Genomic DNA, 18319 nt, shown 5'->3' with positions numbered 1-18319 from the left:
AATCGTAGCTAAATAATCCCCTTTAGTACCCTTTGCAAGGTGGTACTGTATTTGTTGGTGGGGAGAACAAGCAATGCTTTTGCCAAGAAATAGTTAAAGCTCTGGTTTGAGATGTCAGAAGCAACCAACCTGCTAAAATGCTAAAATACGCACGGGCCAGTTCAACTTCCAATCGCAACCCTTGGCATATCAGATGACATCAAGGCTTCTTACGGGCCCCTATTCCATCGAAATTTTGGCCTGCATATTCGTAAGGTGGTGCCTCCAATCCTCTTGCCCCAGTTTAATTAACCTAGACCAACGCGCCGCCGCTGGCAGGAAGAACGACGCGCACCTCTAGAATCGACAATCACGACGACACACACATCTCAAACGGAGACGACACATCTGTAAATGACGAGACCCGAATAGCGGATGTTGGACGTCGGCCATCCGCGCGAACAGAGACGTGATTGGACAAGGATACCAAGCCAAACCACGATCGACCAAACCACCCATCATGGCGATTGCTCGCCCCGTGAGGGCCCTGGGGTTAACCGCCGTGGTGTTGTGGTGCTTCTTCGTATGGCAGCTCTTCAGGCCGATAGCAGCGCCCGCGGGCCCCGGCGCCAACAGCTTTTTGCCCAAAGAGCGAGACCCCAACCTCGACCGTAAGCACACACCACGATAAAGCAATGGCTATATCCGAAACATGGTCCGCTAACATCGACAGCTACCGGCGAGCCCGAGGGCGTCTTGACATATGCATCCGGGGAATACGCCCCAGGCCCGGCCGGCACCGCACGAATCGATGCCACCCTGCTGGCGCTTGTGAGGAACGAGGAGCTGGATGGGATGGTACAGGCGATGCGCGACCTCGAGAGGACATGGAACAACAAATTCAACTACCCGTGGACATTTTTCAACGACGTCCCGTTCTCAGAAGAGTTCAAGAAGAAGACACAAGCCGAGACGAAGGCCGAGTGCCGATACGGTACGTTATTGCGGGGCATGCGTGCTGCTTGAGCGATGGAGCTGACCAATGCAGAACTCATACCTAAGGAGCACTGGGACGTGCCGTCGTGGATCAATAACGACTTGTTCCTTGAGTCGACCAAGATTCTCAAAGAGCAAGAGGTGCAATATGCCGATAAGGTGTCGTACCATCAGATGTGTCGCTGGAACAGCGGCCTCTTCTACAAGCACCCCGCCCTGGCCAACACGCAGTACTACTGGCGCGTCGAACCCAACGTCCACTTTTTCTGCGACGTCGACTACGATGTCTTCCGTTACATGCAGGACAACAACAAGACGTATGGCTTCACCATCAACCTGTACGACTCGCCCGAATCGATCCCCACGTTGTGGCCCGAGACGGAAAAGTTCATCGCCGAGCACCCGGAACATGTTCACAAGAACAACGCCATGAACTGGCTGACGGACTCAATTCGCCGACCGGAGCACAACAAGAAGGCGAACGGCTACTCAACCTGCCACTTCTGGAGTAACTTTGAGATTGCCGACATGAACTTCTGGCGAAGCAAGCCGTATGAGGACTACTTTAACCACCTCGACCGAGCCGGCGGCTTTTATTATGAACGTTGGGGCGACGCCCCTGTTCACAGTATCGCTCTCGGCCTGTTGGAGGACAAGAACCGTATTCACTGGTACGTTTCCCTAAATCTAAGATATTGGCATAGGCACTAACTAACGGGTTCAGGTTCCGCGACATCGGCTACCAGCACATCCCCTTCTTCAACTGCCCCAACTCGCCCAAATGCAAGGGTTGCGTGACTGGCCGCTTCACCGACGGCGAGGCCTGGCTTCATAGGGAGGACTGCCGGCCCAACTGGTTCCAGTATGTCGGCATGGGCTAAGTCAAGTTATGGTCAAAACGAGGCGTTAGCTTCATATGTATATCGTTTGGTGACGCGGCAGGTTTTTGGACTACACACATGGGGGGCTGAGGTGTTCGGCGCAGGCGGTATGCTTAGTTTTTGGTGCGCTAGAATAACGCTTCTGGAAGTGGCCGGCAGGCTCTAGATGGTTGGATTCGGCAGCTCGGGGGATCTCGGGGCAGGATATCTATTCTATATTTTTATGACATTCAGGGCCGAATCCCTGACACGAACAAGGCGCCTTCATTGACCGAACACCGTTACCACCCCGGATGTGCCGCCCACGCAGAACTGGTTCCCGAAACCGTCTTCTTTCCACGCGATGCAGCTCACCACGTTCTTCCGCTCCTTTTCCTTCCCGTCTCTCCCGATCGCCTTCTTGCGGTTCTCACTTCCGCTTCCCCAGGGGACGGGTATCGTAGCCACCAGCTTGCCCGTCAGCAAATCCCACGCCCATACCCTCCCCTCATCGCCCGTCCCCTCCTTCGTAACCGTCATCTCATCCCCCGCCACCACGAACCTCTCTCCCCCACCAAGAACACTTTGCACCCTCAACTCCTCATTCCGCCACCCCTCAGCAGCGTACGTCCTCAGACACGTCCCATCCCGCCGATCCATCAACCGGATCTTGCTATCTAGCGTCCCAACAAGCAACGTCCGCCCATCCCTCGCCAAACACAGACTCGTAACGCTCCCGGGAAACACATCCGTCACACACTTCCCCAAGCGCACATCATAGCCCCTCACCCGCCCGTCCACGCTCCCCGCAAGAATCACCTCCCCATCCACCGCCAGCGCCGTCACGCTATCCCTCGCCTCGCTCAGCACCTGCACCGGCCGCGCCCCGCCCGCCCGCACATCCCACACCCGCACCGTACAGTCCAGCCCCCCCGAAATAACCAAACTATCCCCCCCACTCACCCCCAACCCACCACTCCCACCACCACCACCCCCCGCAGTAGAACCCGCAAAACAAACCGCATTCACCCTCCCCGCATGGGAGTGCGCCGTCGACGCCGACCCGAACCGCCGCAGCGTCTGTGCCGTGGCGACGTCCCACAACAGCACGGCGCGGTCGCCGCCGCCGGAGCAGAAGTGGGCGTTGGAGGGGGAGATGGCGAGGGAGAGCACGGCGTAGGCGTGCGAGGTGTAGGTCTGGATTTGTTTGCCGATGGGGAGGGGGGGTGGTGGTTTTGCGGGGGGGTTGGCTGTGGGGGTGGTGATAGTGTTGCTGGTGGTGGTGGTGGATGGGGCAGGGGTGGTGTTGGAGGGGTTGTACAGCCGGATGGAGCGGTCGGAGGAGCCTGTGAGGATGTAGGTCCCCGGGGAGGCGGAGTAGGCGAGGGCGTGGACGGGGCCTGGGAGGAGGGTGTTAGCTTGCTGCTGCTGCTGCTGCTGGCCTGCGCGTCTGGGATGGTGGTAGGGCGTAGGGCTGGGTTGTTGGGGGCGGCCAGTCTGGAGCTTGAGATAGCCGTTGGGCTTTGGGTGGCCGGCCCGGCATGTCAGCTTGGGGGGCTTGGATGAGGGAAGCTAATGCTGGCTAGAGACGCCGAGGGACCTCATCAGCCAGTGAGCGTAGCACCCCAACCCCCCTCCCGCGTGCACAGGATCGCGGAGTTTCATGCAAGAAATAGGAAACAGAAGGGACCCAACAGTCCTCGCAACAAGCAAAGAAACGTACCATTCGACCCAAGCAGCTGGGCCACCGGGCGTGTGGGGAACTTTGGCGCACGCTGGGTCATCTTGGTCGACTGCGGCGGCTATCTCGAAATCGTCTCACACCCGATCCCTCCTGCGGGCGGTGTCATGAACTGGAGTAAGAGTCCCGCAGGTAACCGTCCATCCTCTTGTCCCCACAACTCAGAAATGTGACCCGACTGGCGCCGTGTAAGCTGCCGAAGGACCGACCACCACAACGGTTTCCCAGCCAGTCGCGACGGCGCTCGACGCGCTCGATTCTCTGCCGGCGCTCCTTCGCGCGAGCACACGGCCCTTGGAGCCTCAGAAAATCAGATATCAGTTTCTGAGATAACCCGAAATACCTCTCGCTCTCGGGTCGATGCAATGCGTGTGACCGGAAGAGATGGCTTGAGGAGTGGCGGCTGACTGGGAATTGTGCACAATCCCCACCACTCGGGTTCGTTGTTTTTTTAGGTGATAAGACGATTATTTTTGCTTCTTTTTTTTTTGCTCTCCTCGATCGTGCTGCTATTGTTAGTTTGTCTCAAAAAGTGACAAAGCTTGATCGACAACACTGACTTGAGTGAGTTAGCGTTAACGGCGGCCGTTGAATAAACGGACGGGACGCAGTTTCGGTGTGGGTGCGTTCGGAATCCCGTACCAAAGTATTTAATGTTAACCCCACCCCACGCGCAGTTTGCCGTTGCACACCCATCCATCGGAACCAGGAAACGACATCCTTCCAGAAGGCCGCTAGAAACCTACAAACCTCAACACCGCAACCCCGAACGCCAAGCCGAAACCCACGCCGCAAAAAACCACGCCGCAACCACGCGCCGGCGAGGGACGGAACCATTGACAAGGCTCGGACGAACCAGAACCAGGGCACGAGGCAGGACAAAGATCAGATGCGTCTGGAAAAAGTCCAAAGAAGCAAATGCTGCGTTCCGCGCCGCAAACCTGCCGATACGCTCCCCCCTCCCTTTTCCACGTCACTCAATCGCAGCACTGCATGCCAATAAATCCGAAAACGACCTTTGCATCCCAACGCGTAATGATTTCCCTGCCTCGTCAAGGGCCCCCGAGATTGGGTACCATCTCGGCACTGTCGTCGGGTAGTTGTGGTGGGTGGGTGAGGGTGGATTGTTGCGCGGTAGGGCTGGGGTGGGTGAGTGGGTGAGTTGATGAAACGAAGAATGTCCCCCAAAACGGTAATCGGTTGGCTTCACCGGCCTCAACAATTTTTTGGTTTGTCATTTCGCCTGGTCGGAGTTGCGTATGAACGGTCAGGATACAGTTGTGTCACGCCAGGAGGTCCAACCGAGTATGAATGGTGGGATACATTTGTAGTTGAGCCGCCGAGGCAGCGAAAGAGAAGTAAACAGGGTATAGAGAGATAAATACAGGCATCCAAAACACGGATGTAAGATAAAGTATAGACAAGAATCCGAGAAATGTGAAATCCCTCCCTCGTCTCCCGCCGTCTCCCTCTTTTGAGGCCCAAGAGTAAAAAAAGCCAAAAGCCAACCAGCGCCAGACTGACAATGCAATGATGCTCAACCGCCGAAACCCCATAGCAATATAGCAGATATAGATAACAAAAAAGAAAAGGAAAAGAAAAATGAAAACAAAAATAGCCGCCTATCCTGTCCCTCGTCCATGTCATATAACGTGAAAATGACTCGTGCCTCCAAATTATTCCTCCGGGTATCTTGACCTAGATCCGGTTCGCAAATGGTTGGCCGTTTCGTCGTGCGCACGTGGTTTGGGCCGTTGCATCACCGACGATGTCGTCGTAGCTGTAAGCCGACGCACACCGTTTCTATCGGGTGTCCCCGCTCGTAGACTCGCTCCACCGGCAACTGCGGCTCCTCCTTTCTGTCGCCCCTTCTCGTATCTCGTATACCTCCATCCCGGGTCGAGCTCTCAAGCTGGCCGGTAAGGTTGGCCGGTAAGGTGGGCGTTTGATGCATCGTGTTATTTTCCGGTAGATGCCGAAGGGTTGTCCCTTGAACTGGGTGCCCGTCCAGCCGTCGTTGGGTGTGGCTCGCAAGGCAGCCAGTCCAGATCAAACACTCTTGCTAGTGCCCTCCAACTTCGCCGTCTGTGGTTGGCCGCTCCGGTCGGAAGGGAAGACCGGGTAGCTGCATCGACAAACAAGTTGATTCGGTATTGAGGCCATCAATCATTCACCCAGGTCGTCAACGATGGGAGTGTCATACACGAGCATCAGGTCGTCTGGAAAACGTGTCAGCGGTGTCCAGCCCTAACGATAGCTCTTGGTCACATACGGTTCCGTTTGCCAAGCCCGCCGCAAAACATCATCATGAAGCCGCGGCAACGTCTCCGGCTGCCGCCATGAGAAAGTAGTAGCGGACCGCGCTGAGTCAGGCGTCGGCGCCAGTGGCGATTGCCGCCCAGTCGTCGGGCTGTAGTGCTCGTAACCCACGCGAGCGAGCTTGCGTGGCCCCGAACTCGACATGTCGGGGCTCGCTGGCCGGAGCGTTGTCCGCGGCGAGATTGACCCGCTCGAGTGGCTGCTCGGTCTGGCGTGGTGATGGTGGTGGTGATGGTCCGTCGGTGGCCGCGAGATCATTCCGCCTAGCCGGCGCAAATCTTCGACCTCAGCCGGAGGGGTGGAGGGGGATGTGTTATGACCGCCTCGGGGACTATAGCATGGGGTTTTAGTATTGGATCTTTGGCCAGGGGTTGTTCCCAACCAGCACTTACGCATTCTTAAACTTGCAAACCCGGCCAAACTTCTCGCATTGCACGCATCGCGGATAGTCGGGGTCGCACTTGATCTTCTTCTCGCGACAGGTGACGCACGCGATCGCCAACCTCTTCCTCGGCTTCCCGGCCTTCGTCACACCCCAATGCGCGTTGACTGCCTCTCCGTCGATGACCGTCTTGCAGTGGCTCCCATCGTCGTAGAAATAGCACATTCCCTCGCCGGGCACTTCGGCTGCCCGGACAAACCGCGGCAAAAAGTGCGTCCCCGTCCAGATCTTGGGTCCTAGCCCGTCCTTCGCTGGAGGCGCTTCCGAGCCAACGCTGCTTGTCGGGGTCGCGGGCGGGTTGAGGATTGGCGTTTGAGGTTCCCGGAAAGCCGTCCTTCGCCCGTCATCCCGGCCACCCGACATGTGAGAGGGGTACCGATCCACAGCTGGTTGGTAAAACTGGTGGTGCTCACGGCTGCCGAAAGAGTACTCCCGGGTCGTTTCGTGCTGTGCCGGCCACTGACTCCCGGAACTGTACACTTCTTGTCGTTGCTCCTGTCGTGGCGCGGGCGAGAGTGGTCCCGGAAACACTCGCGATAGCGACGGTATTTGAGGACGCTCGGGCAACCTCGACTCCAACAAGCTCCTAGGTTGTGATGCGGATGGTGCCGACGAGGGGAAGTACGAGGACGAGCCCACGGTTGGCCTGAGGGGATGATCAAGTGGTGACGAGGCAGAATAGTGTCCCGGACGTTCTGAGAAGGGCGAGTGGAGCGGGGCGATTTGCGAGGGCGGTCCAAAGAGGCTGCTCAAGGAAGGAAGCTGTTGCCGTGGTGCACTCTGGTCTGGGGAAGAGTCTCTGCGGTTCGGCGTATCCTCTGACTCCTTGCCAGACGACGACATGTCGCTTGCCTTGACGGTCGGGTCATAGTTTGACATAGGGGGGGATGGAGGAGCACGCAAGTTCCAGGATTTCTCCTCTGACTGGCGTAAGGGAAAGGAGGCCGAGTCCGGTGTAAGCACCTCGGGTGGTGTGTCTGGGATGGCCGAACGGAATCGAGGTTCGAGAACTGTGGTAAACCCCATTGAGAGCGGTGTTGGTTGGTGTGACCTGAGGCTGTTTGTGGGTTGTGTGTCTGTGTGGTGGTGCTCTCCGGGTGAGGAAAGGAAAAGCAATTCTTGGTTCAGGTTGGCGGCACACAGGCACGCACAGTCTCTTGAAACGGTGTGTAGTGGTTGGCAACAGTGAGGCGAGGGCCTCGAGGGTGAGTGGCAGTAGATATTCGCCCGGGTAAACGTGCGCAGTACTCAGGCGGCGCAGTCGACTCAGGGCAACCCCGTGTAGACAAGCCTACTGCCAAGGCTAAGAAGGAGAAGGGTACCGATCCCCGGATAATTGAGCAACAGCTGCGAGATGCGCAAGCGATCTGTTGGTGGTCTCAGTGTGCCTCGGGGAAGCAGGGGGACCGGGTTGACAGGGTGCAGCCAGCAACGTACAGATACTGACCGGGTTGCTGTGCGTCGGGGGGCAGTTTGCCTGGGTTGTACGAGCCGGAGAGAAGAGGGGAGAGAGGGGGGGGGGGGGGTCTCTGGAGGCTGAGAGGCGACAATGCTGGTTATGGATGTGCTGCGAGGGAGACGGGATTGGGTATCGGGACTCTTAGTATGCCGGCTCAACGCTGCAAGTACATTACAGAACAGCCGGGCCTTCTGTCGGCCAGACTCCGGATACCACCAACACAGGCTGCTGACCCGGTCGAAAGTCAACAGCTGGAGACAGAGGCCCGCCCGGGGAATGACCCCCCTTTGACGGGGGTTCGAGGACTGGGTTGCTCGTGCACACGGTATTGGCAAGCTAGCGTCCCGATTAGTGTACGATGCAGGCCAACCCGGCCCGATGGATGCTGCTCATCAGTCCCCAGGGACACACACGCTTGCCGCAGGTTCCTCCTACCCACACCCCCGTGGGCTAGCTTGGCGACACTTTTCCAGCAAGGAAGACAAGCGTGGCTCCGAACCCTGGCTTTCGGCAGTGCGGCATGGCGTTGCGGACTTCAGACGCTGCATGCAGTGGTGAGCGAAACGGGAAGTGAAAGCGGGCTAGGCAAGCGGGTCCCAGAGATCCTGCAACCTGGGCAAGGAGAATCCTCCCGTGGTTACCGTTACCGCGAGTGAAAGTTGTCAAAATGACATTGTTGCCCACTGCTCTCTGACTTCATGCCGCAGGCCCATTCCACCCAAACACGCAGTTGGCCTGGTTGAGCATCCCAGCGACTTGCGGCGACACGGCACACGGGGTGGGTGGTCATCAGGGAATATGCTGGAGGATGCGAGCAGGGTGTGGTCTTGAGATTTGGACCCCTTGCAAGACGCTCCGAGTGGTTGACCGATGGATGGCTACCACGAGGCAAAGAGGGTTCGGGAAGATAAGAGGCTGGAAAGGGAGCGTGTGTGATGAACCGGGACTGCCAGTCAGGGGCAGGGACAGGGGCCCAAAGTGAAGAACCCCAGGAACATAGGCGCCAAGAACGGCGAATGGCGCCGCCCAGATCGGGAAGAGTGTCCTGTGCTCAGGGTTTTGTGAGCAGGATGGCTGGCCACGCTGGGGAAAGTCGGGCCGCTTTGCGATACTCTGTCGCTGCTGTCTTGCGTATGTATTGTGCAGGGAGCGTTACGGCTGAGGGCCCGGGAGTCAGTGACAGAGCCAAGTCGAAGAGACTCGAATTGTCCTTTGCATAAAACCGTGCAGGCGGCGCTTGACGCCAGATGGTGTGTGCCGAGTAGCCTCAATTCTCATCGGCCAGCCGTGCCGCGTTTTGTTCTGGAACTCGCGCGCTGTTAACTCGGTGGAGGTAGGCGGGCGCAGGGCGACCGTTCTAGTGCAACGCTGTCTTCTCGCCTGAACTTTTGGAGGCGAGAAACTTAACCCAACAAGGCATAGTTAGTCCCGGTCGCCGCGTTGCAACAGTGTAATTTGTATCGTACGGTAATGTCGTCAAGAAAAGCCGCCATTGGGACACGCCGACGTCCGCCAACGTCCCGGAGCCAGCACCGCGCAAAGTTGTAGTGTATTTTCGGCCCATCTCGAAAGTTCGGAGCTGGGGAGATTCAGGCGGACTCGGCGGGGCTCGACGGCACGGCAAACTTGGCAACTCAAACATGGGCTCCCCCATGTGCCTGCCTCATTCATTCTCTTTTGCGATCATGACGATTGGTCTTCCCAATCGGCTCCTTCCTCTCTCGTTATTCTACGATACAGTTACCCACCTCTGCCTAGCGGCCATCTATCCCTTCAGGGCAGTTTGCGGGGTTGAAGGAAGACCTCCTCGGCCATGTGCGGGCCCATGATTAATTTTACCGGCGGCCATGCTTGAGGCCGTGCTGTTTGTTCCAACTGTAGAGTGGTTACCAACATACCTTAATTAAAGACCCGGGACGGCTTCTATGTATCTCTATTTCCAAGCCAAATAATGCTTATTATCTACAAACGGGATGCGGGTGCTAGCTCTCGTCTGAGGTCATCTCGAACTCCGGGCCAACCAGAAATACAGTGCATGCATGTGTGCTCGTTGGCCTCTAGAAGGCCCAACCCTGCAACGACTGGAGACAAATGAGAAAAGGCTAATATAGGCAGATGGGATGACAGGGTCGGACATCGCTGGCTCGATCCCAACTCCCTGGATCGCTCATGTGGAACAGCGGACACTATCCACCACTGATTCGTGCACCTTCCCATCCCAGCCAGCCAGCGCGACTGCCAGGGAAAAAAACCGACATCGAAAAGGAATCGAATGCCGAGGGGCCTATGGCCCAAGCGTCTGTGGGTGGGGTTATTGGAGGAGTGGGGATCCCCAAGGACGCTCAGACCCTATCGTTTGACGAGAGAGACGAGAAGGAGCGGCCCTGACGAAAGTTCCTCTCTTCTTCTGACACAAAACAGTTTCTCCACCATTCGCCCACGGGCTCTCCCATCACCCCGTCGCGTCATGATGCATGAAGGATCGCTGGTTTGCGCCAGAGCGCGGAGAACGCTACCGAATCCAAACGAACAGCTCCTCGTTTATTCGTACCAGATGGGCAGGCCTCGCAGTGCGTCGTCGCCAGTCACATCTCGCCTCCGAAGAACGCCACATGCTCGCTTCTATGCAATACCGGCCACTGCTGCCGCCATCCAGCATATCGTCCGGCTGATTTCGCCCTTCCCCCCATTCATCAACCCGCCATTCCGCCGCCCGAGTAAAATAAGACGGGGGCCCGCGGCCCATCTGTGTGCAGTCGCCAAGACACGAGGTGCAGGAGCTGAGCTCGCTCCCGCCCCGTGGACAAAAAAAGCCGAACTCCAAGTGTACTTGTAGGCGCCGACGAAACCTTTGACGAGAGGAAAGAAAAGGAAGCATTCGGAAGACTAAAGTATCTTTTTATTTTACTCGATTTTCCTTATTTGATTAATTTTGCTCGGTTGCCTTTGGCACCTTTTCTTTTCTCGGCTTCTTTTGAACTTCTTTTTTTTTCGTGATTTCTTTCTCTCATTTCGAGTTCGGCTTTTTTTGGCCAGAGGGAGGCTCCATCAACGGGCAGAGCAACAGCCGAGCTCAAGACACGTGGGAACATTGCGGCAGTCCAGAAACGAGCCCTGGTTGGCCCCCCGTGCTCGGCTTGTTGTGAACTGAACTCCCCATCTGACCCCGATCCAGCTGATCTTTTCACTGCCACTGCCACTGCCGTAGCCGGCCGGGCTATGATGAGACCGATACCTCGCAGGCAGACCGAGGCGGTACAGTGGAGAAATCCCCAACCCGCCAGACCTCTGCAGACCAACACACCAAATGGTGCATAGCTGGATATCACTGCTAGCTCGAGACCGGCCACAGGACAACAAATCATCCGAGATTCGACTCAAGATGGCTTAATATCCCTCTCTCATCGAGGACCTGCATGTCTCTTCTTTGGAACCGGCTCGCCAGCCAGGCATTACTGGACCGTCCAATACATTCCGTGTGCGTAAATTACCGTGCATACATGGCAGAACCAACGGCGCCAGACACGGGTTCAGCCGCGCCAGCACGCGGGCCCGTGACGCAGATCTTCCGGGGCCTCGTGCACCCGCGGTCGTCGGCCCGCCGAGCGCTAGGTTGACCGTTGAGGTGGATGAGCGTATCGTCAGCGAGCCTTCGTCTACAAACACATTTGTGAGATGAAAGGAACATCTACCCGTCTCCTCATATCCACAGCGCGCAAAATGGTTTCTCGTCGACACCCCTCCGAAAATGGCTAGTTGCATGGCGTCATTTCGTTGTCCGAAAAGCCTCCGTAAAAAAATCGAAAATCGAACGATTTTCTCTCCTAGCTTGGAGGTCTTATTCGTACCAACTCCAACTCAGCCCTCGACAGTAGGAGGTCCACAACTGATCGAATTGCAGGGTGACGCCCAGGCTACCGGAACAACGCTAACTGCAACGAGGCAAGACCGAGCTCTCGAAAGACACACCGGCGGGACATCTTGCGTGATGGAAATCTCAGGAGCTAACCCGCTTGAGCCAAATGCAAACACTAGTCTCGTCGAGAAGGGGAAAATTGCGCAGGCCCGCGCACCCTAGCAGACGTTCACTCTTTCGGACACGTGAAAGAAAAGCCTGATGGCAGCAACGAGTGACTTGGTCACATTCTCGCGCCAGTTGGCGGAAAGTCACGGTACAAGACAAGGAAGCGTCTGGATCGACGTCGACATCTCGGGGAACTCCCGCATCGACTCACAACGTGCATGCCCGTGTCTCGGGAGTTTATCCCAAACGGTAGCATTTCTGTGACGACGTCGAGCCATCATTGGCCGCCACACCGGCAATCCCAAGCCCGTTGGCACTTGGACATCGGAGACTTCTTCTTGAGACTCGGTGTGAGGGACAAACGAACTGCGAGCTGCGCTTCCTCCCCCCGCACCCCCTGGTCTTTTATTTGGCTGCTGGCGAGCTAACCGGCTGTGGCTTTCCCGCGGACGAGTGACGATTTACAGAACAACCCCGATCGTCCGTCGCACCACGTCCACTTGGATGTGTAAGTGCCAGTCGGGGGTCAGCCTTTTGCCTGGGGGTTCGGTCAGGGGGGATGATGAACACTCGGCTTTTCAAACAGAACACTGCATATGAGGGAAGGGGCAGTCAGACTGAGGTTACAACAGACACCTCCTACCTTGCAGCCGGTGCCATCACCGACGCAGCGATGCGGCCATAGAATGTGTACCAAGTTTGGGACTGCAACGAACAAGACGGGAGCAACCGGCCCGCTGTGCAAGACAACCGTTGACTCTTCTCCTTCGAAGAGATGGGACGAACGGTTCCGGCCCTGTCTCTCAGATGAACGGCCCGCAACACAAAAAAGGAAAAAAAGAGAAAGAAAAAAACGAATGGCGTGTGTCGACATGTGAATCTGGACCCGGTTCAGTTGTGTAGAGTCGTATGGATGGATCCCACCCATTTCCATTCGCGGAACATGGTGCAGGTCGCATGCTTGCGTTGGGCCTGTTGGTTCCAACCCCCTTTTGCCACCACCACCACGGTAACTACTGTATACGTCGTCTCTCCCCGTTGTCTGTTTGTGTGTGTCTTGGACGGAACCCGGTCCTGTTTTGCCTTGAGCCTCCTGCGTTACCGCAGGAAGGGTGCACTTGCAACCCTCTGTTCTGGCTACTGCCGTCCGTCCGTCCAGACTGCGTAAACATAGCCGAGCCCGGGAGGGCTGCTGCTGTTCATCCCACCTGAAACAAGGTTACATCTGCCGGGGTGCTGATCAGGCTCCTGCAGCGTGGTGTCGTGTAGTGTAGAAAAACCTAATTTTGTTGGCGCCTCGGGGATGCAGCGCAACCTCTTGGTTGTGGAATCCTCGACGGGGAACCGAGATCTGGCCACAGAAGCGAGAAGCCGGGAAGGCAGCCTCCCCGTTCCGTTGCTGGTCGGAGTGTGGAGTTGGGTAGTTACCTGTTGGTAGTTGACGGCGGCGGACAACGGCGATGATGACGATGCAACCACCAGCCCTCGTCGAACGGCGAGGAACGACGCTCCGCCGCGGGCCGCGCAAGAATTGAATCTCGGGGCTAGGCCCGTGAAGGGAGGTCGATATGCGAACCCCGGACCGCACTGTGCGATACGCGTCCTTCTGTCTTGTAACGTAACTATGAGACGAACGATTTTCACGTGTGAGGTTTTTTTTTTTTTTTCCCTTCATCAGAGATGGAACCTCACGTGGCCCTCTCAATGGTGCGGGTGATGGGGATAGTCGCGGTCTTGGCCACTGCGGAGTTTCGAGACGTTGGAGCCGCAGTGTCGGTTTTTTTTACCTTCCCCCTGTTCATTGTTGTGACCTTGATTTTTACACCAGTTCCTCAAAGGGCTCCAACATGGTGGAGATGGGGGAAGTTGAACTGCCGCGAGGGGTAGCACCGCAGGTAACAAGCATCCCCATGCTTCCTTGCTTCGAGAAATTCAGGGGTAACAACTGATCATCATGTCCCTCCGCACAATAGCAAGGTTGATGAACGAAGTCCGGCTCCAGCGATGATGATGCGATGATGCGGTAAAAGTCATGGGGATTCTCAACGTGAACAGCCGAGAAACAGATGCCGGGGTTGGGGGATGGTGCAGGGGTTGTCAAGCGCAGATCTGGGTTCCGTTCCCCAGCCCAAGGATTTATCAAGCGAGCCACTATCAATCGACGACTCCACCCTAAGAAAAGAGCCGGGTGGATTGCCTCGCTGTCTCCGACATCCCCATCCCCGGCTGTCAAAGCACGCACCATATCGCGGCCAGGAGTTGCTTGGTCGACAGCGACATGGTATCTACTGGTCGGGTCAATGAGGGACGAGATCCGAAAAAGGGGGTCTATCGAGTGGGGGTACAGATCACGACACGACGCCTGCTCGTCAGATCCGGAAATACGGCAGCTTGTAACGTCAAGGACGCGGTTTTGGGACGACGCCAGGCCCGAGTGGGGGGAAGGTAGCGAAACTCCACGTGCCGGGGATCCTTCGCATTGCCGAGATGGGTGGTTTTGTTGTATTGTTGTAACCCTCCGCCGCTGGCGTCGTATGGCATGTACGCAGTAGCGTCGCATCTTGCTCCTGTTGGGATGGTTTTGTTTTCGATAGTTCCTGGGCAATTAACATTGAACGTTCCGTCATGTCGCGCCGTGATAATGCGCAGGGAACTTCGATAAGATCGACGCTTGTCTCCTGAAGCCGTGTCGCTGGGTCGCTACCCTGCATCGGTATTTCATAACACTCGCTGCCAATTGTGAGGGGGAGCTTCGGTCAAACAAAATAACTATAATCGACACCGGACTTCTCCAGCCGTCAGCGATCGAGAAACCCACTGGGCGTCCAACTTCCTCTCTCGACTGCCGAAGCCCCCGGACCCCGGAGTGGATCTAGTCCCGATGAGGCGAGGACACAAAAGGTACCTCTTCGGTGGCTGAGACAATCGAACCGCATGGGGGCAGGTTGGCCGGCGTTGGCTTGCTCCTCTCCATCGGATTAATTTGTCCTATGGACGGACAATTCGTAACCTGGCTTCCGTTTCCGAAGGCGGCCAGTAAATGAAGCGGTGTGTCAGCCCCGAGTTCCACAAAGCATCACCAAGTGGGAAAAGGTTGTCAAGCGGGAGCGTGATGGGAGATCGCCGCCGCAAGTGCCGTGGTTTTGGCATGTTGATCGATGGGGCGGGTGCCAGCGTGTGTCTGGCGGGCGAATAAGAAGACAAGCACGGAACCCGAAAGCGATGCAGGTTGCCGTTGTCTGGGACAGGAGTGGGGTCCCTGAGTGTCATCAAACAAGTCAACTCGTTCCGTCTCTCTTGCCTGAAGCTCCCCCGTCGACAATCATCTTCGCTACCAACATTCACTTGCTGGCTTGCGAAGAATCAAGGCGGCAGACGACGTCCGCGCATCAATCCAGGGACGCTTCTGGAGGGGACTTGCCCCGTGCTCCCCCTTGGCTTTACCACTGCCGCGGCAGGCTTTCGGGGCTGTCGGGACGATGATCTCAAGCCACCTTGGCGCCATCGCGAGGACCAAACGGCAGCTAGCTTGATATGTCCAAAAGCGTGTCCTATTTTTAGGGGCGGGCACCACACGGTAATTTGTGATGTGGTCCGTGTCATTTTGAACGTGGACGACGACTTCGTCATCTGCCCAATCAGCGCGCCGCGGGACTTTGGCCGAGACATTGGCTCGTGGGGTGACCCCATGGAAGCCGGGGGGTGAAAGGCCCCCGACCCTAGGAGGCATGGATGGCATGGGGTTTCCTCCGGCTTCGAGAACAGCGAATGCTCAAGGCTTGCTTCCAGCTTCCCTAGCACCTTGCGTGTTCGCGCCGCAGACTTCGTCCCAGTAAGGTATCAAAAGGAGAGTGTCCGCCGAGGCACGGAACATTGGCATCTGTTGCTGCGTTTCGGTACCAGAATTTTGGTCGGTCGCATTCTGGGTCTTGCGCTTCTCGAAGCCCCCTTGTGCTTGTCCGGCAATATCGAAGCGGCAATTAGCCTGTTCACATGGAACGGGCCCGCCCATAGGTTGACCTGGTCAGCTCTGACCTGAAAGATCCCAGCTCTCGCCTCGGCAGGGATGTCATTGGGCTGGCAATGGCTGGTTGCGCCGCATCTGTGTTGAACTCGGCATTGCGCTCCGTGAAAGTGAAGGCAATGCCCCAGCTCAATGGCCTCAACTTTGCCATCTCCAACTTTGCCGAGCCCCGCAGCGTCTTGGCCGCTGTTCCGGCCTTTTCTCCCGCTTCGATTCTTTCCACTCTCGCTCGGGGTCGTTGGCGGCACTTCCAACCTCCGTTCCGTTCCCCGTGTATCGTAGGCCCCGCAGACTCCATTTTGCTCGTTAACTCGCGCAGCCTTTGCAGTACCGAGGGCGAGGCGGGGAAAACCATACGTCCGATTGGTCGGTTGTTGAAAGCGCTGCATCCCCAATACCGACTCAAATTCTCTCTCTCCATTGAGGAGGGGCATACGTAGATTGGATGAACCGATGTTCCTGCAGTATCGCCTGTTGCCCAGCCTCGGGAAAGCAGGTAGTCTGCTTGGTCGAGATGAATTGGCCTCCAACGGAAGATTTGTCCATTGGAGAACCAGCCTTGTCGCGACGACTGGGCACACTCCTATCCCACCCGGCTTCTAATAAAAGAACTAGACATCGTCCCGGATCTGGGGAATTCGGCAGAGCTGGCCCGTCTGAGGGTCCTGCTATAAAAACAAAGCACTTAAGATGCAGGCCGGATCTGCTCTTCGATCCCGTGCCAACCTTATTTGTTTGATAGTAAGTGCCATCACCCGAGATGAAAATAATGACTTCCATATACCGGACAATTAAGACAAGCGTCGGATCGTCATGCGGGAAAGCCCAAGGCAGACAATCGACTGATCCTTGAGCTCGAGTTCCCATTGTTGTCTTCGTATCGCAGCATTGTGTCGTCGCCCCCAAAGGAAAGTACCAAATGGATAAAGAGCATTCAATAGTTGCGGGACATCGGGACGAACAGCTGCCTCCTTCCAGAGCTTTCGGGGTTCTCGAACGAGATCGGATGGCAGGCCGCATGCCCCTCGTGCCAGCATCTGCAATCTCGGCAACGTGCATGCAGGGCGACGGCCTCGGCAAACATACTTGTACTGCGACAGCGAACTCTCGCTTTGAGGAGGATCCCCGTGAAAGCGACCATCGTCCCAAGGATAGACCCCCGTCGACGGGATTCGGTTGGGACCAATGGAAAAATTGTGCAGCACGGCTCCGCACCGGCTTGTCACCGGGAATGGCAGCCGGAGTTGTACTCAGTGTGGAATCGCGCTCAAAATAGACTCCAATCGCGGGCGGCCGTTGTGGTTCCTTCGCCGACGTCTCGGTAACCGGTGGATGGGGGTTGACGGGGGATTGACGAGGATAATCTGTCGAGCGATGTGAAAGCTGCTCTGCTCCCCTGACTCGCAGGTCAATGGCTCGCGTTTGGGCGCGCAAGTCGGTGGAGACATATCTCGGAGGACCCACGCCCTCAGCAAAGTGTTTGCTCTGTTCCCGGGCGGAAACAGGTATCTCTCGGAGCCGGAGCCCCGACTCGGGACCGGATGTTGGTGGGCATCAAGAGTCAAAGCCAGCAAAACATGATTGCTCTGTCTTGTCTCAAGACTTGTCTCGGCGTTCTTGAGTCATTAACCGACGAGTTAGTTACCGAACTATCGCTCAACTCATGATGAAACCAAACCGCATTTCTCTCACCAGCAGCAGCAGGTTGGCGAGAGTTCTTGAATTCCCTGTCTCTCTGTGCACAAAGTGCCTGACGCTTTGGATTTTGTGAACGAGCAAGTCGAGCCAAGGTCAGCGGCGGCTCAAGGGGTTCAATCGAATTGACCCCATCGGCTCAAGCTAATGCAGTGGTAAAGCCGATCCTGGTCGGTTTATCGAGCTTCCTTTCTTAAACAGCGTGCAGGATCCCGGGCTCATTGCTTCTTCTGCGGTGGCAGATCTTCTGGAAGCCAGAGTTCATTGAAAGTCAACAATCCGCGGTGTAACATCATGCGGAGTGTAAGCCAAGAGGGTGTTGATAGGCGAAGTGTCCGCACCGTTCCAACGAAAAAGCCGCCGAGTGCGGCCCGAGTATTGAGGCGATCGGCCATTTTTCGAGCATGTGTCCGCAGTAACGCCGTGGGAAAACGGTTCCTGAAAGGCAAGGTTCTTTTGCTCCTTCCAACAGCACAGCAATCGGCCGAAAGCGATTCACCAGCAACACATGCTTCGGAAATAAGGTTGAGGAGCACGCAGACGACTACCGACAGACATTTCGTGACACTGGCTGCGCCAAGTCCCCTGTTGGACCAGGCTTTTGATCCAACTGGGGCTCCAGGGCCGTCTTTCCGAGCATGCAGAGGTGCCGCCACCCGTCGAGGACGCACCTGTTCTCGAAGGTCTGAGGAGGATGGCTCACGAGCTGCACCGGCAGTTTGCCCATCCACGAGCTGCACCGGCAGTTTGCCCATCCAAGAGCCGGCACTGCAGGTCTCT

General features: G+C 56.7%; 7 protein-coding genes across 7 annotated transcripts; 2 read left to right on the top strand and 5 right to left on the bottom strand.

The window, feature by feature from the left end:
- The first annotated feature begins 179 nt into the window (after window positions 1-179).
- On the top strand, window positions 180-2028 carry F5144DRAFT_202879 (glycosyltransferase family 15 protein). Its single transcript, XM_066782934.1, has 4 exons — window positions 180-650; window positions 713-973; window positions 1028-1646; window positions 1700-2028. The coding sequence occupies exons 1-4, from the start codon at window positions 500-502 to the stop codon at window positions 1854-1856; spliced, it is 1188 nt and encodes a 395-aa protein (XP_066645277.1). The 5' UTR covers window positions 180-499; the 3' UTR covers window positions 1857-2028.
- F5144DRAFT_202837 (WD40-repeat-containing domain protein) lies at window positions 1904-3860 on the bottom strand. The gene is made up of 2 exons (XM_066782933.1): window positions 3559-3860; window positions 1904-3235 (listed from the first exon to the last, which is right to left on the bottom strand). Exons 1-2 carry the CDS (start codon window positions 3617-3619, stop codon window positions 2121-2123), a joined length of 1176 nt encoding a protein of 391 aa, XP_066645276.1. The 5' UTR covers window positions 3620-3860; the 3' UTR covers window positions 1904-2120.
- F5144DRAFT_203271 (uncharacterized protein) lies at window positions 3591-4703 on the bottom strand. Its single transcript, XM_066782936.1, has 2 exons — window positions 4137-4703; window positions 3591-4082 (listed from the first exon to the last, which is right to left on the bottom strand). Exons 1-2 carry the CDS (start codon window positions 4411-4413, stop codon window positions 3682-3684), a joined length of 678 nt encoding a protein of 225 aa, XP_066645275.1. The 5' UTR covers window positions 4414-4703; the 3' UTR covers window positions 3591-3681.
- Window positions 4704-5252: 549 nt separating this feature from the next.
- F5144DRAFT_486763 (uncharacterized protein) lies at window positions 5253-7363 on the bottom strand (the record flags this gene model as incomplete). The annotated part of the gene is made up of 4 exons (XM_066785569.1): window positions 5253-5480; window positions 5780-5795; window positions 5849-6226; window positions 6288-7363. The coding sequence occupies 4 exons, from the start codon at window positions 7361-7363 to the stop codon at window positions 5253-5255; spliced, it is 1698 nt and encodes a 565-aa protein (XP_066645274.1).
- A 328-nt stretch (window positions 7364-7691) lies between these two features.
- On the top strand, window positions 7692-8354 carry F5144DRAFT_591967 (uncharacterized protein; the record flags this gene model as incomplete). Its single annotated transcript, XM_066790318.1, has 4 exons — window positions 7692-7821; window positions 7881-7940; window positions 7974-8032; window positions 8100-8354. 4 exons carry the CDS (start codon window positions 7692-7694, stop codon window positions 8352-8354), a joined length of 504 nt encoding a protein of 167 aa, XP_066645273.1.
- A 5154-nt stretch (window positions 8355-13508) lies between these two features.
- On the bottom strand, window positions 13509-14970 carry F5144DRAFT_591966 (uncharacterized protein; the record flags this gene model as incomplete). Its single annotated transcript, XM_066790317.1, has 6 exons — window positions 13509-13631; window positions 13668-13691; window positions 14059-14108; window positions 14178-14387; window positions 14726-14786; window positions 14821-14970. The coding sequence occupies 6 exons, from the start codon at window positions 14968-14970 to the stop codon at window positions 13509-13511; spliced, it is 618 nt and encodes a 205-aa protein (XP_066645272.1).
- A 1069-nt stretch (window positions 14971-16039) lies between these two features.
- On the bottom strand, window positions 16040-17120 carry F5144DRAFT_202783 (uncharacterized protein). The gene is made up of 2 exons (XM_066782932.1): window positions 16931-17120; window positions 16040-16881 (listed from the first exon to the last, which is right to left on the bottom strand). The coding sequence occupies exons 1-2, from the start codon at window positions 16983-16985 to the stop codon at window positions 16247-16249; spliced, it is 690 nt and encodes a 229-aa protein (XP_066645271.1). The 5' UTR covers window positions 16986-17120; the 3' UTR covers window positions 16040-16246.
- Window positions 17121-18319: the final 1199 nt, after the last annotated feature.

The sequence above is a fragment of the Chaetomium tenue genome (genome assembly GCF_020726465.1).
Source record: "Chaetomium tenue strain MPI-SDFR-AT-0079 chromosome Unknown F5144scaffold_3, whole genome shotgun sequence".
NCBI lineage: Eukaryota > Fungi > Ascomycota > Sordariomycetes > Sordariales > Chaetomiaceae > Chaetomium > Chaetomium tenue.
Note: the sequence above shows the minus strand (reverse complement) of the source record. Positions and strands in the feature narration are given on the sequence as shown.